Below are 15877 nucleotides of genomic sequence, written 5' to 3' on the forward strand. Positions count from 1 at the left end.
TGACCTTGAAATGATGACCTATTTTGATTGTATTCCAGTCTTGTCACCTAAAGAACATTTCCAGACTTTTACTCATGTATTTCCCACTTTTTTCCATATACAACTACATTTTTTAGTTTTTAACAACTATTTTATCAACTCATTCATGCCTTCATCAGATCCTGACTCCACTAAAACAATGCCCTTCTCCTTAGTTCACCCACCCGTGTTTTACCATAACTACAACACATACAGAACTCAGGCTGCCAGGGTTCTCAGTCACACACGGTCCTGGGAACACAATTACACACTCCTACACTCCATCAACTAAACTGGCTCCCAGTCCAAATACCGTATTGATTTTAAAGTCATTCATTGAATTTTTTCAAATGTCTTGGCACCTCATAATCTTTCTAACCTTCTCCATCCTCCCTATACACCTACTTGCCCACTACCTTCCTCTGGTACCCCCTTAACTGTACTCCCTCCACAGGGGACAGGGGCCTTCAGTCGGTGTGTCCGGCACTAAACTCTGGAATGCTCTCCCTCAGGCTTTGCTTGAGTGCACTTAATTTGGCTCCTTTAAGTCTCAGCTAAAAAAAACATACCTAATTACATCTGCATCCCCTGATCCTCTATAAGACACATTCAATTCATTTATTGTATGCTTTAAATGTTTTATAATTTTTAAGTGTATATACATACAGTATGTATTGATGATGTATTTGTACAGACATGTATGTGTGTTGTGGAGTATTGAACTCCATGTAATGAAACTAGAAGTAGTTTAAGTCCATTATGCAGAAGCTTGCTGGTACTTCAACTACATTCATAAGTTTATCTTAAATCTTTTTATTTCTCATATATATATTATATATAGACTTATTCTTCTTTTTGTTTTCATTTAATTTCATTTTATTCACGGCTCTCTGCAACAGCACATGGCATGGAGCACAACAATCAAATCAAATCACAACAACGTGTTCATTTTATCTGTACAAGTGTTCTTGGTTGACTTGAAAGATGCTCACAAATAAAATGCATTATTGCTATTATTACTTTCATGAAAAAGCTTGCAATCTTTGTAAAGGTATCCCCACTGTTGTGCTGCTTGTATGTGGACCTATGTGTGTGTGTGTGTTTGAGCTGTTCCATGATGGTAGTCATAGCTGAAAGACATGTCTGAACCTGCCCACAGGCTGCTGCCTAGCTCACTGTGTGTCTCTGCATAACAGAGTGGTTTCAACCATGAGTTCTGGAAGAGTCTGCAAAGGCTCCTCTTCCAACCAGAAATCAACCCAGTGTCAACAGAGGAACTGCTAATAAGAGTCAAATGCAGCAAACCCTGCACACTACAGCTTTAATTGTGGGGTGGTTGAAGAGAGGTGGGGGCCGGAGGAAACTTTTTTCTACGCCAAACTGTGGACCATGATGAGAAATAATGGCTTTGTTAAGAAATGATAGGGTTTTCTGAGCCTAAATGAGACTACATTAAAGTGTATATGTATTATGGCAACAACTGCCATAATGCATTCCCAACACCATCATTTCACAGAGCAGGAATATAACGCATCATAAAACTATACCCTGTCCCTAAACATTCTCTCAGTTGAAAAACCCCTGCATGCTCGGGGACAGTCAGACTGCATCCTGCTGTCAAATGACAAGTCTCTGTCATGTTTATCTGAGGTCCACACAGTGTTTGGGGATATTGTATCATTTACATTAGGACAGAGTGTTCTAGTGCGCACAGGCCCGGGCAGAGGCCAGGGTCGGCCCTTTAAAGGGAGCTGGCTGCTGCTGACAGACCTGAGCTATGTTAATCCACAGTAGTGTGAACGCTGAGCCCAAGCCAGGCTAACAGCACTCCACCCCCCCCCCTGTATTAGAATGGAGAAAGACATATGGCTTTTACAGCTAACCCCCCTACATCCACTCTGTTCCCCTCAACCTATCCTCCTGCCTGTCACTAGCTGGACATTAAGTCCAAAGCCAAGGCTGACTTGCAGGGAAAGGGAGCAGCAGTCCTCTTTTCCATGTGATTAAGGACACTGAGAGGTGAAACATAGCAGGCAAAAACATGTGTGATGATTTTAGTTTATTTTGCTTCCATAACATGTCTTCTTTCATACTAGTATAAAAAGGTCCACAATGAACAGAAAAGGTTTCCAAATGTCTAAACCTGGTCAGTTTGCGTTAATCTGTATAATTCTCAATACAACCATCTTTAAACAAGCCATTATCTCAACATTCGTTTTTTTCAATACTCTGAACTTTCTAAAGTTATTCAAATGTATGCAACATGAGTTAGATAATCCAACATTTGCATTTATCCATATTTAAATATTATTCATATATTCATATCTTTAGAACATTGTAATACAAAAAAACTATTGTTTTAATGTATAGTAAGTACTCAACTGGCAAAGTTCATGATGATATCGACAAGTAAAATGTTTGCCCTATATATTCACCTGCAATGTCTCACCCCAAATCCACCTTTTATCACACAAATCAGACTGGACAATGGATTTGTGATATTCTAAAGTTTGCTTGTGGTTCAGCACCTATCCTGGTCTCCTCAGGTTCCTTCTCACCAGCTCAATATGACACTTCTTTGGTGGTTTCACAGTAAATATTTACACTGGGAGGAGCTGGAAGCTTTGTGTGCTGCCAACGTCTCTAATCAAATACAGCGGATAATCGTCAGCGTATAGTACGGAGGTGCTAACCTGCACAATGCTCAATTACTGGGGAACTAAATGAGCAGTTCATTGGGTAAGTTTGGCCTGCAGAGCTTCAGCTCTCTAATGCAGAGTCCATCGGCAAAGATACAGCAAGCTGAAAGGATCAGGTACATCACTAAGACCCATATAGATAGAATTCACCCAGATTTTCGGGCATTTAAATGTTACAGGGTAAGTTAGATAAAAGTCACAAGTAAAGGTCTGAAGGGTCTTATGTAAAAAAAAAACAGATACAGTATTTAAATTTCTTATAAATAGACGTGTTTGACACATATCTAGATTTAGATAATACATTTAAAAAAAAAATGTAGGCATTATTTGTTAGATATTGCCAAATCTGCATATTGATTCAAACCTTTCTGCAGAAAATGCTATTAATGTCAGCAATAAACTGACAAAGTTTCATGATGATACCTCCAAGTTAGAAATGTGACCCTATTCACCTGCAGTGTTTTGACTTCAAGAAGGAAAACAACAGCCCTGTTTGTTTTTACATTACATTACATGTCATTTAGCAGACGCTTTTATCCAAAGCAACTTACAACTGGAGCACACATTCATACACCGATAGCAGCAGCTACCATGCAGGCTAACTTATCAGGAGACACTTTTTAGCGTTCAGTGTCTTGCTCAGGAACACTTGGACATGTGGCGGGGAGACTGGGGATCGAGCCACCAACCTTATAGTTGCGGGTCCACCACCCTATCCACTTTGCCACAGCCCCCAATGATTAATGATCAAACTGACACAAAGTGCATTACTCTGGCACTAACAGTTGTTATTTGTTGTAGACTCACCGGACTGTGGATGGCAGTTGGTGTGGTTGTTGCACTGGCACGGCTGACAGCCAGTGCTGCTGAAGCGAAAGAATCCCGGGTGGCATTCATCACACTTGGGCCCGTACACACCCGTCTTGCACACGCATATCCCTGAGCTGTGGAAGCAGGCAGAGCAGAAGACAAAATCAACACAAAATAGACCCAGGAAAAAAAAACACATTTCATTGAATGCAACAGAACACAGAGCCAGAGATGTAAAAGGGAAGCAGCCTTTTGCTTTTTGGATTGTAATCATCACAGCTGACGTCCAGGCTGTGCTGTGCTCATTCCACACTTGACTTCCGGCTGCTTCTCCAAACGTTTCATCCATCTGCTTTCTAGAAGTCTGCTCCAGGTATGTACAGTAGCATGTGGGAAGCACCTTCAATCAATAAGAGGTGTTTTTCTACTCATGTTTTTACTTTAATACGTCATTTTGTCCACACCTGAAAGGGATGAGTCCACCAAAATTCACAAATAAACATGACCATATCTACCTACCACAAAAGTTATGGGGCTTTTCCATTACATGGTATCTACTCTACTCTATTCTACTCGACTCACTTGGTACATGGTCCTTTTCTGAAGGTAATTTTCCATCACAAGATATGTTAATACCCTATCAGGGTAGCTGGTCGTTCAAGAAACCTTCTATTCAGTCTTCATCAGGGCGATGATTTTCACATTTTGTTCTTGGATGAAGTATCGTTACGCCTTTTAGCACTTAGAAACGTTCCGTGTCATAGCAGGCTGTCTTATTTTTTGATTTATATTTTGAACGTTAACCAACATGCATCTGTGCACTGCCGTCTCGCCAAAAAAAAGTGGCCTTTAATCTAGATATAAAATAGCTCTGGTTTTATTTGAACCCAGATTGAATATATTTGAGATTTATGCTGCCACCACGTTACGGCAAATGCAATTTGTGGCGATCAAAGCACAGACCAAGTACTCTAATATAAGTGTCTTACCACACAACACTGTTACATAACTTCATTGGATAATCCTCAAACCTCACTGTGCCTGCTTTTCATTAGAAGTACTTTCCAGAGAAAGAAACTCCTTGTTAGCATGATGCACACTCAACAAATTGGATTGCTGTCCGATGTCAAATAAAGCCAGACTACAGTCTTGTTTTTGAAAAGGTGTAAATGTGTCAGTCCCTTCAAGACGTGCAGTACTTTAATCTTTACTCTGCCCACTGTTACTATGCAGGGATGCAATGTGTGGAAACAGTTCCAATCGGGGTCCTGCTCCTATAGTGATGGCAGCAGTAAAAGCACTCAGCCATCTGTCTCACTGTCTCATGAAAGCGACAGGAGGAAAGAAGCTCCACTGATTCTCATTAGCAGCTCCAGTGATTTTCAGCACACAAAACGTACAGAAGAGGCGGCCAGTCGCCCACCAAGATTGAGCCTTAGCCACCAAACTTAACTGTTGTTACTGTAACTAAACTGCTGCCCTGCCCCTTGTGCCAGTACATGCAGGTGTGTTACCACTATCCTGCTGGACCCGAATAGATCCACACCTGATTGGCATACAGTATAGCCTTTGAGCCTCATCATTTCTCTGGCTATGTGTGTATCAACGTGTATTTAAAGGTCACCCATTATGCAAAATGCACTTTACCATGGTTTTTCAACATCCGGTGTGACAAGAGACTCCCTAACCTTACCCAACACCTGTGAGAAGCCACATCCCCAGAAACCCCTGATTCTATCTGCCAGTTAGATTCAAACCATGCAGTTATATTCAGGGCCAATCAGACCAGACTGAGCTTTTTTCAAACATATCAAGATTAGGCATTATTAACAATATAATCAAATAAATAGAGAATTGGCTGTAATGTTGTGAGATTTTTTAAACAAGGTTTTCTTTTAAAATGAATTAAATATGGATATCAGCAGTGTATTTTAAAGTCTAGTATCTGTACACACAACTAAACAGAAGGAGTCAGAAGCTTTGTAGCAGAAAAGCTTTTTATTGGCTCCATGTGTTTTGGATAACAGGGTATAATTGCTCTCAGTGGATAATGCCTCCAAGAATGTTCCTGCAAAAAAGATAAAACCCAATTACATCTGTGCGCTCGTCAGCAACCATTCACACATGACTTGGTTCATTTGTTAAAGTGTCTGTGGATCTGGTACGTCCGTTATCCCCTGGAGCTGGCTCTTCATTATAGTGGGCCACATGCTCATTTATACACCAGCAAAGAGTGAGTGGTACTGAGAGATTGTATTTCGCTAAACCCACCCACGCTTATAGGGAACTTTCCTCCCAAACGCAACAAAGCTAAGTCGAGCCTGAACCCAGAAAAGAGACTTAGAACACATAATCTGGGGAGACAATTACTTCAAAAACAATTGAGGTAAATCAAGAGTGACTGGGAGCACTTTTTCCCAAGAGCGTGTGCGTGGGTCATCATACAAACAGGGCTTTGTTCAAAACAAGTCCAGTTAATGCAAATGAAGGGGCCCGCGGCAATGCTTAGTGGGGCGTGGGCACTGCTGAGGACAAGAGATCAACAGCACCCATTCTTCCGGCTAAACACACAAACACACTAATACATAGACACACACACAGACACAAACACACACAGACACACATCATGCCCCAAATGCAATGAAGTCACAGAGACAGTAAGCATAAACCCACTCACTCCTCGTAAAGTGCTACATTTTAAAATGACCCCGTAGCCTATTCTAAGAATACAACTCAGTTACTGTATGTGCAACTGCAGCCGATTGCTTCCTCAAAAGAAAATATTTAGCATTGAGAATCTTGAGATTGGATTTATTTTTTGTAGCCTATTACAATTTATTTTTTTAAAGGTTTGAGTAAATGTGCAAATTTGGCGATATCTAACTAATTATCCTTAAGTGACATCTCTTTAAAAATTACAAATCTTGCTTCGTTATGAAGCAATAGTTCAAATCTTTAATTCATTTTTATAAAATGTTAGTGTCCGAAGTTTTAAACAGATTTTGGATGCAGCCTTTTTTCGTTTCATGTATCAAAAAGTACAAATACGTACAAGTCTTAAAATGCATGCTTTTTAAGAAGAAAATGCATCATAAATCAGACAATAGCCAACATATGAACAAATACTGAGATTTTTGCTTCTTAGTATTTTTTAAAAAAGTGTCTGTCTCACATTAAATATTTTTCACAAGTATTTAGTCAACACATTTTCAGAATGTCTTGACAATTTATCTCCCAATCATTTTCTCAATTAAAAATTTCAGTTCTAGAAGTATGAAAAGATTGATGACAGTTCCACACGTCCTATGCATAAAAAAAAGGCTGCATCATCACACTAGTCTTGAGGTAATTGTGAACATTTCCTAGTTTAACAAGTGCTGGGATGAACTGGGAATCCTGGAAGGGCACATCTCTGCTAATTTAAAAGATAAAACTGAAAAACCTAAAAAATCATCAAGCTATTACGTCCTCTACATTTATGCTGGAATGAAAAAAAAACATTATACATTTGAATATTATTTGAAGGTGTGATAAACAGAAACCCCAGGGAGCACCCTTTGCCCTTTGTGTCCCTGCGGTGTGACTGACATCATCTTCTTTGTTACGTCTGAGGCTCTCTTTCCAGGTCTGTGATTGGTTGATTTAACTACTAACCATTCAAATCATTCCTTCAATTCATGTAGCATACAAAAAGGCCTCGATAAGTCTGCTCAAATGTTACTTATACTGTGACGAAAAGCCATGGGAACGATTGTTATGCTGTTAAATGTCATTCCTTTATGTCTAGGTGCGCTCCAAAGCCCCAACAGGCGCAGCACAGGGGTTTAAGTCAGAGGGGCGGGGTTTGTACGCCGCCCACTGTACATTCAGCACACAAAACGGCACACGCCACACTCACACTGACCTGCATCCACGGCTTGTGTGTGACAACAAAACAAAGTAGCACGTGTTTCAGAGAACAGACACACACACGGCCCCCGGCATGCCCGACACCTGCCAACCGCTCACATTGTCCAAAAACTGGCAGGAATACAGGCTGCACACAGCGGGTTACAGTCATTGTCTATGATGCCTACTTGTTTTACAGTACATACAACTCATTCTCAATAGGCAGCATTTTAACACCTTGGGCAACACACAAACAACTTTGGTTACCCACGCGGTGGTTCAATGAATACAATCCACTATGTTTTAACTTCACAAGATGAATAGCATGATAATAATTACACCTATGAATTGGCTAGAAAATCAATCGGGAATGTGTTGATGGATAAAATATAAGCCAGACAGGAGTGACGGCTCATAGGGACTTCATTATATTCATGTGAAAATCATCATATGAAATTTAATATTACCATAAAGCAGTCCTGCTCAATGGTCTTTATATTTTATATTTTTAAAAAGGACAGATAGGAAAGTTTTAACAGTCCAACACATTTTTTTCAAGCAAAACTACCAAAAAAAGTGAATAGCTTTCGTTTCACACACATCACGTAGGGGGGGTGTCAGCAAATTTCTAACTTTAAAATATTGATCATCAAATATTGAGAAAATAACTTGCAGATGAATCAATAATAAAAAAATATCTAAGGTTGGTTTGTGTCTTCCTACCCTGGCCGTCACTGCTCGCCATCGGCCCGATTTAAGATTCAATGCGCGGTCAAGCAACGTGCTGCCCACACAGCCAGTAAGGCCAGATGGTGTGTTGGTGTTTTTTGGCTTGTAGAAAATAAAACCTTTAACCTATTGCTCTCTTTAGCTACTTCACAGCTTATAGTTTTTTTTCCATTCTAATTAGAGGATTGACAGAAGGGAGAGAGGGAGACGAAATGAGATGGAAAAACGGCTTGCAAATCATCAGCTGCCAGATTTCACATCAGACCCAATCTATACGAATTAAGACTGTAATGAAAGAGTATTCCACAACGTTAGCTGTAATGTCTCATTTGATCAAGACTGGACAAACAGTCAATGAGTCGGACAAGGCAGAAAATGAACACACATTAAAAAAAGGTACATTGCGTAATAATCAAGGTGTGTTTTGATGTCATTTAATGGTGAAAGTTCTAAATGGCAACACTCAATCTCTCCCCCTCCTGCTCGGAGAATTTACAGTAGCTACGGTGGCCTTCAAGGACAAGAAGCTAGTTACTAAAGATGGCATCATCCACCACTGCCCCAAGTCTTTCCACACTATCAAGTGATGAGGTGAAGATGTATTTAGTGATTTATTCTGTAGTACTTCTTCTTTGTTTTCTAACAGGTGCATTTCATCAGGACACCCACCACCATATATAAATACGTGTAGGGCCGTTTAGTTTGTCCGTTGGGGGGGAGGTTGTTATTGTTTCGGTGTGATTTCACTGCTTGTGTGCTGAGCCCCGGCAGCCTGCTCTGCGTCAGATCTGCATGTTAACTAGGTCAGTATTACATGGTGCGACCAACCAAGCTTAACCCCATTCTGCTGTGTGCGGCGGCTGTCTAACCTGAGTCGGAAGAAAGTGTTGATGGATAAAATACAAAAAGCAGTCAGGAGTGTGGACTCCAGGTTTGGCAAATGCATCTAATTAAATATGTGACACATCACAAGGGACTTCGTTTATATTATTCATTTGAAAATCATTTAAAAATGTAGCATTAACATGAAGCAGTCCTGTTCAATCATGGCATTTATATTGAAGATGTTTAAAGGATGGATATGATACAACGTTTTAAACAGTCCGACACATTTCTTTCAAGCAAAATACAAAAACATGTCTCCAATGTATCTTGTGAGGGGAAAGTGAATAGCTTTGGTTTCACACGCCTTTGGACTCAACATTTGAAGTCTGCTGTGCGGGCGGCTTGTGTTGGCTGTCTAACCTGTGTCGGGTGAGAGAACACAGTTTGGAACGTCCTCTCTCTGCAACAGGGAAGAGATGGTCCTTTTACAGTAACTAACAGGAGGTGAATGGCAGGCAGAAATGAAAGAGTGGAAAGGGAAGTGCATAAAGCAGGTTTAGTTGCATTGCTTGGCGTTACAACCAGATGCTCAAAGAGTGTATGTGCGACCAGCATAAAAACAGTGTGTCAAGTGTCACCGCAAGCATGGACAGGTCCAGGAACTCAATGCAAGAATAAATCAAACGCTTCTCAAGACCAAAAAGGCTGACAACATTCCAAGTCAGGTCGTCAAAGGGGCAAATCTAACGTTTCCTAGCTTGTTTATCATGATGGTATAATGGACTAGGTTTTACCGAAACTCTGAACAGTATAAAGAAAAAGAGAGTTTCAATTGAGCCGTTTTCATAACAAAAAATATCATTGTTTAAAACTTTAAGGAAATAAACTCGTTTAGGTGTATTATTTTGTAGCGGATTATAGTTTGCATCATTTGCATTGGAAGTGTACACGGAAGTGAAATGAAAACACAAATCAAATCATGCGGTTTATAAATCTGTTTCAGCGTCCAATACAAAATGTAGTGTAGGGTGTTGTTAATAATGCAAAAAGATCACCTGACAATTTCCAACATGTCTGATTTACGGTGTTGTATCCTGTTAGCGTGACAGGCACAGATCTTTTCAGAAGTCAGTTGGGTTTTGTTGACAGTTCAGTTATGACAGAGCTCACACACCCAACAACATTTACTGCAAGTCAAGGGACATAGGGGAAGCTGCATGTAGTTACTGGACACTGGAAAGTGTTGTTCAATAAATAGATCCTATGTTAAAAAAAAACACAATGTTAGTTCCATTTTTATATCACTATTTATACACACGTTCGATAGACGTAATGGAGACAAAGTGCACAAAATCAATACAAAATGGGTATTAACGCCGCAATGTGCAAGTATGAAGCTATGGAGTTGTTAAAAAGCATGACATTATTATTCACTTTCAGGGGAGCTATGGTTCGAAGCTAGGCAGTCTCCCACTCATTCCAGTCATTGTGCTAAGCTAAGCTAAACAGGTCACATCAGGTTCTGATAGCAAACAAACACTTTCTCCTAAATGTTAAAACTACTCCTCTCAGGCAGAGGGACACCCCTCATACTGACGTGCTATGGTGAAGTGTAGGCCTCTAAATTAATAACTAACTCACAAAAAAACAGCTTAGTGAATATGAATTATCACACGTACGAATAATGAAGACGCATTATCTAATCAAAGGGCAGCATCAGTCCGTGTGTTTGCACTCAACAGTGCAAATACAGAAGGAGCAGTGCAGTAAACCCTGACTGCAGCTCACTGTGGCCATAGGGTAGTAAAAGCTTTATATTTCTTACAGTGCCATTGCTGAATCTAATCTTTTCACCCTCCGTCTGAAATGCTCCATTTTAGAGTATTTCTCTTAAAGACCCACCTTACAAAGAACCCAGTCTGCTCTGATTAGCATCTGATTGAATGTAACTACCAGTTTGAATGCAGCTACTAGTTAGATTTAGGGGTATCTGGGAGGTGTTGCTTATCACTGGAGGTAGTGCTAAGATAGGTTGGTAATCAAGGGGCGTCGTTTCTCCTCTTATGATGCCATAAGGGGAGATAAATCTGACTGGGGTTTTTAAACACAGGGTTTCAGAAAGGAAAAAGTAGGGAAAATGAGAGAGGGTTGTTTTTTCCTCATACTTTGGGAGTCTGTAGTCACACCAGGGACCCATATTAATGTTGATTAAATCATGAAAAAGTGCATTTTGCATAATAGTTGATCTCTGTATAAATCACTCCAAGCAACCTGATATAAATCATGCACATCCCAGATCACTGCTTCCTGTAAGCAAACTAGGGGAAAATACAACACTCACTGATTTTTTTTTCTACAGCGACTGTTGCCAGCACTAGCATTAGATACCAGAGTAAAGGCACTATGATGGCAGCCATGCATCCACTGCATAGTGACACATGATGCAGACAGAGGCGGAAACATCTGCACCCACAATCAATATTTCATTACAGACTGGCGCCTTCCATACAGGACAGGCAAAAGAAAAAATTCCTGGCAGACATTGCCCAGAGGAGCTGACCCAAATACAGTACTGATACAAGTGTTATGACAGATACAACTGCCTAATGCAGCTCTTTTTGGTCAAATATTGGCATGACCTAACCCTGACAAATTGGGTAAGAAAGACGGTGTGTGTCCATTTTTCATCACGTGATCCAGACGCCGCGTTATGAGAGGACAAGAGAAAGGAAATCTCATTAGTGTTCTTAAGAACATTGAATAAGGACGCCATGACACATGTCAGCCGGCTGTAAAGAGCTGCTAACACACAAGGAATTTCATTAGTCTGTGTTTCAGTGACCTGAAGTGTCCCAGGAGAGAGTCAATTGCGCAACTGATTCAACTATCTTTATTTGCCGATGTGCGACTGCTACTGATGAGTGAATGACCAACATATTACCACAGCTGATCCAGGTCATGCTGGAAAAATGATATGGTTGAACATATGAAATACCTTAACGATTACTAATTGGATTAGCATAATACGTGGCACATGGAACACAACTACCTCTTTGAGTACTGATCCCAACTCAATTAAGTCTCGTTTCCACTGAGCGTTGCGGTTCGGTAAGGCCCGGCACACATTTATTTTGCATTTTCGACCGGCAAAAGTTGGTATGGGTACCACAATAAGCCAACTGTTCTGTACCTGTTTTCGTTACCCTTTCGTTGGGGTACCAAGCCGTCCCAAAAGGGTGGAGCTTCACACCGCAGTCCGTTGATTGGTCGACATAATTATCATTTCCGTGCGAGAGATAAACCTGGCTGTTCCAAGGCTCTGACCCTGAGACTGTATGTAGGCTACTCTGAACTCGGCTATCACCGTACGGTATAAACCCTGACTTCCAAGTCAGGGTACTGCTGTGTAAAAACGCATAATTTTCACACAGGGGGTCAAATAATTACTAAACGACTAGTATTACTGGTGCCGACTAGTGTGGCAGCGGGTGGTTAAACTTTTAACCGACTGCTCATGTGCATCCCTACTGCTAGCATAGCTTTAGCCTTTTAACTCTGCATTGTACTCCCATCAGGACAGTTGTGCTTGTCGGATGGTTTAACCACCCTCCTCCCCACACACCTTTCCATTTCCAACAAAAATCTCTGTCAGTTAAATGTAAAGCAGCGAGGGATTGTTGCATAAACATTCACTCAAATATCATGAGCTGAAGAAGAAGACTGAAATACACTACATTTAGCAACTATGACATTATACCTTTCTTTGCCAGATGTACAGTAGCAGTTCCCCTGTACGTCAGAATAAAAGGTCACTCCACTCCACACACACACACACACACACACACACACACACACACACACACACACACACACACACACACACACACACACACACACACACACACACACACACACACACACACACACACACACACACACACACACACACACACACACACACACACACACACACACACACACACACACACACACACACACACACACACACACACACACACACACACACACACACACACACACACACACACACACACACACACACACACACACACACACACACACACACACAGTACACTGCTCTGAGCCACAGACGAACTTGAGCACAGGTCAGGTCATTATCAGCACTTTGTGTGAACAGTGAGTGAGTTAATCAACAACCTGAAGCCCTAGCATTAGCTTGGGGCCTGTTTGTACTGATGGATGGCTGTTTCCCCATCTGATGTACCCACTGGGATGTACGTTAAGGAGCACAGCGTGTCCCTTAGCAGCCTTAACTTTAAACTCCCACACTGAGAACTAGCAGCTGAGGGCAAAGAAGACTCCATCCCTCCATTCCAATTCCCATACTAATCCTTACTACTTTGTATGCCAGAAAAAGATGTAGGGTGTCCCAATACCTGCACGTCAATTGTAGTACGCTGAAAATACATAACCACTAACTTCAATCGCATTTTGCAGTATTCCGTCTTTATTCTTGACATAATTTAAAAAAATCTTCCTTATCTGATTTTTTTTGCTCTCCCGTGGCCATAGTACACTTCTGTACTTTAGTATGTAGTGTAGTAAAAAGAAAGCGTATGTGATTTGGAACACAGGGCATATGTGCATTTTAGCCTTAGCACATTTGTGCTACAGCTTTTTTGGATCAAACTCAACTGATTCTTTTTGACATTGCGTATCTTTCTATTCTATGGCTGTCCCAGCACATTGGCATCAAGGCATTGGTTTGTAATGCTACACAGGTTTTTACTTTAAGTGAATCTAAGACTGATCCAGAGTCAGGGGATGTTGATAGAACTTTACTTTGGATACAACGATTTCCACTTGTATGATGCTGCTGAATGACTAATGCAAACTATTGGCTCTAGAGAGAAGGTCTGACGTTAACATTGATTGTTTTAGATCGCTGTAAAAAAAATAAGGATTCGACTACAGTCGGCTGCTGGAAATATCTCCTTGTGATGCCACGTAAGTTATATTTGGCCAACTCTCCTGACAAATGCACCACCGTCACACAAAGACAGTGAGTCAAGAAAATGGAAGGGGTATTCTTAACAGTGCTCTGGATGTGTGTATGTACTGTAGCAGAGTTGCGTCATAGCCAAGTCAACGTCCTGCCCCCAATCCAGATCTGGGGTTCTCTCTGCAAAAGAGAGCCTTCTTTGAGCTTCATATTGTACTGCAGTGATGTAACTGTGGGGCTGCTTCACGACAGCTTGTTTGACTGTGTTCTGTCCATCTTTCTGGTGAAACACACCGTTAAATTGTCACTGTCATTGCAGCGTTCACATACTATAGAGACCGGGCACCGCTATCCAATCAAATCTAATCAAACTTTATTTGTAAAGCACATTCCTCACAAGGAATGCGACACAATCGCTTTACAGACAGAGAGAAGGAGCAATAAAGTGAGTCACATTTAAAAAAAAAAGTTTTGGGGGATTTTGCTTAAAAGTTTCATCCATTCTGGGACTCTGTGGCAGGGTGTTCCACTGTCTGGACTCTGGAGGCATAATAACTGAAGGCTGACCCTCCATGTCTTTTAGTCCTGGCTACTGGGACCAGCAAAAAAGATGGAGATAGTCACCAAAGCACTGCCTGGCTCTATCTCTGTTGGATTTTACTCATTACCTAAATGGGAAATATACCTTAAGCAGCGGGCTGGGGGGTAGGAAAGCTGGCTAATCTGTACAACTAACATTGCTAAGCTCCTGGGGAGGGGGGAGGTGGGGGCTAAGCTATGCTAGCAGGGTTAGCAGTGTCAGGGCTTGGCTCAGACAGTCTGAGAAGTAGAGGACTGTGTATTAGTTGTGTCACTGTGTGAAAGCTGAAAGCCCTGAAATAACCCTTATGCTGCCTGCACATTCACCTACATTCCATTCAACTTAGCATGCTAGGCTTCATAACCTTGGAAACCCCCCATTGTATTTTTTCCAAACAAGGACTACACCTTTTAAGATTTAGCTTGAGTAAGCCTTTGATGTACTGTTTAGAGCATGACACCACAATGCCCTGGACATTGTCATCGACTCAAGCATTTTGAGAAGCGGCCACATTCCTTTTCATGGTTACATCAGGCATAGAGTTTACAACTGCTATTTTTACCACGTTCCAAACCCACACACAGGCTGCCTCTTTTTCCAAGTGGCAGGCAGCTCTTGTGGCTTGTGGAAGAGCTGCCTCTACGGTCGGTTGTGTGTTTTCTGGCCCTGAAATCGAAGAGTAAGCAGCAGGGTTGGAAATGGTTTTTAGCCACCTTCAGGGAGGCCTGCTGTATAATGGCCTGACTCTATGGACATAATAATGCTAGTGCAGGGGCTATGGTGTTCTATGGTGAACATTAGCTGAGCCCCAGAACATCTTGTCTCCATCTTTATGAGTTATAACAAACACTAATTCACAGCGGACAGTCTGTTTGGGTTAGGCAGGCCTCAGCACTGTTGCTCCTAAAGATAGCACTCCTTTAAAAGGCTGTATACCTGACATTGTACAGCTTGTCTTCCAGGCCCATGTCTGGCTTTGTCATGGAACTGTACTGCATGTAAACAGCATACAGACAGGCATCACATGAGAGATACCTGAAAATAGTCACTGAAGCTCAAAATACATTTTCAACGGTCAGATCTAAACCTGGAAACAAATCCCATTTATCACAGAGACACAATTAGCCGTCTGCCTTTTTTTTCCCACGCTCTGCAGAATGCTGTGGCGGGCTATCAGTCACTCTGTGTTTGACACGTTTGTTTCTATTTGCTCAGGCTACAGTCACTGCTTCCATTGCAAATCAAATGTTGGTCTTTCGCCAATCGTGCACTTGCATGCAAAGAGGTCCAATCACGTGCTTTTTACGTTGCAGGTTCAACCAGTCTGTTGGCTTCAGTACAAAC

General features: G+C 41.4%; 1 protein-coding gene across 2 annotated transcripts in view; it reads right to left on the minus strand.

Annotated features, from left to right (window-relative positions):
- The window catches only part of LOC307259035 (multiple epidermal growth factor-like domains protein 9), a 40461-nt gene that overhangs the window by 14235 nt on the left and 10349 nt on the right, over positions 1-15877 (minus strand). For both annotated transcript variants that reach the window (XM_080038756.1, XM_080038755.1), the window contains exon 3: positions 3525-3661. In XM_080038756.1, coding sequence (XP_079894882.1) covers positions 3525-3661 — 137 coding nt within the window. The remainder of the gene's footprint in view (positions 1-3524; positions 3662-15877) is intronic.

Source organism: Ammodytes marinus (genome assembly GCF_949987685.1).
Source record: "Ammodytes marinus genome assembly, chromosome: 2".
NCBI classification, from domain to species: domain Eukaryota; kingdom Metazoa; phylum Chordata; class Actinopteri; order Uranoscopiformes; family Ammodytidae; genus Ammodytes; species Ammodytes marinus.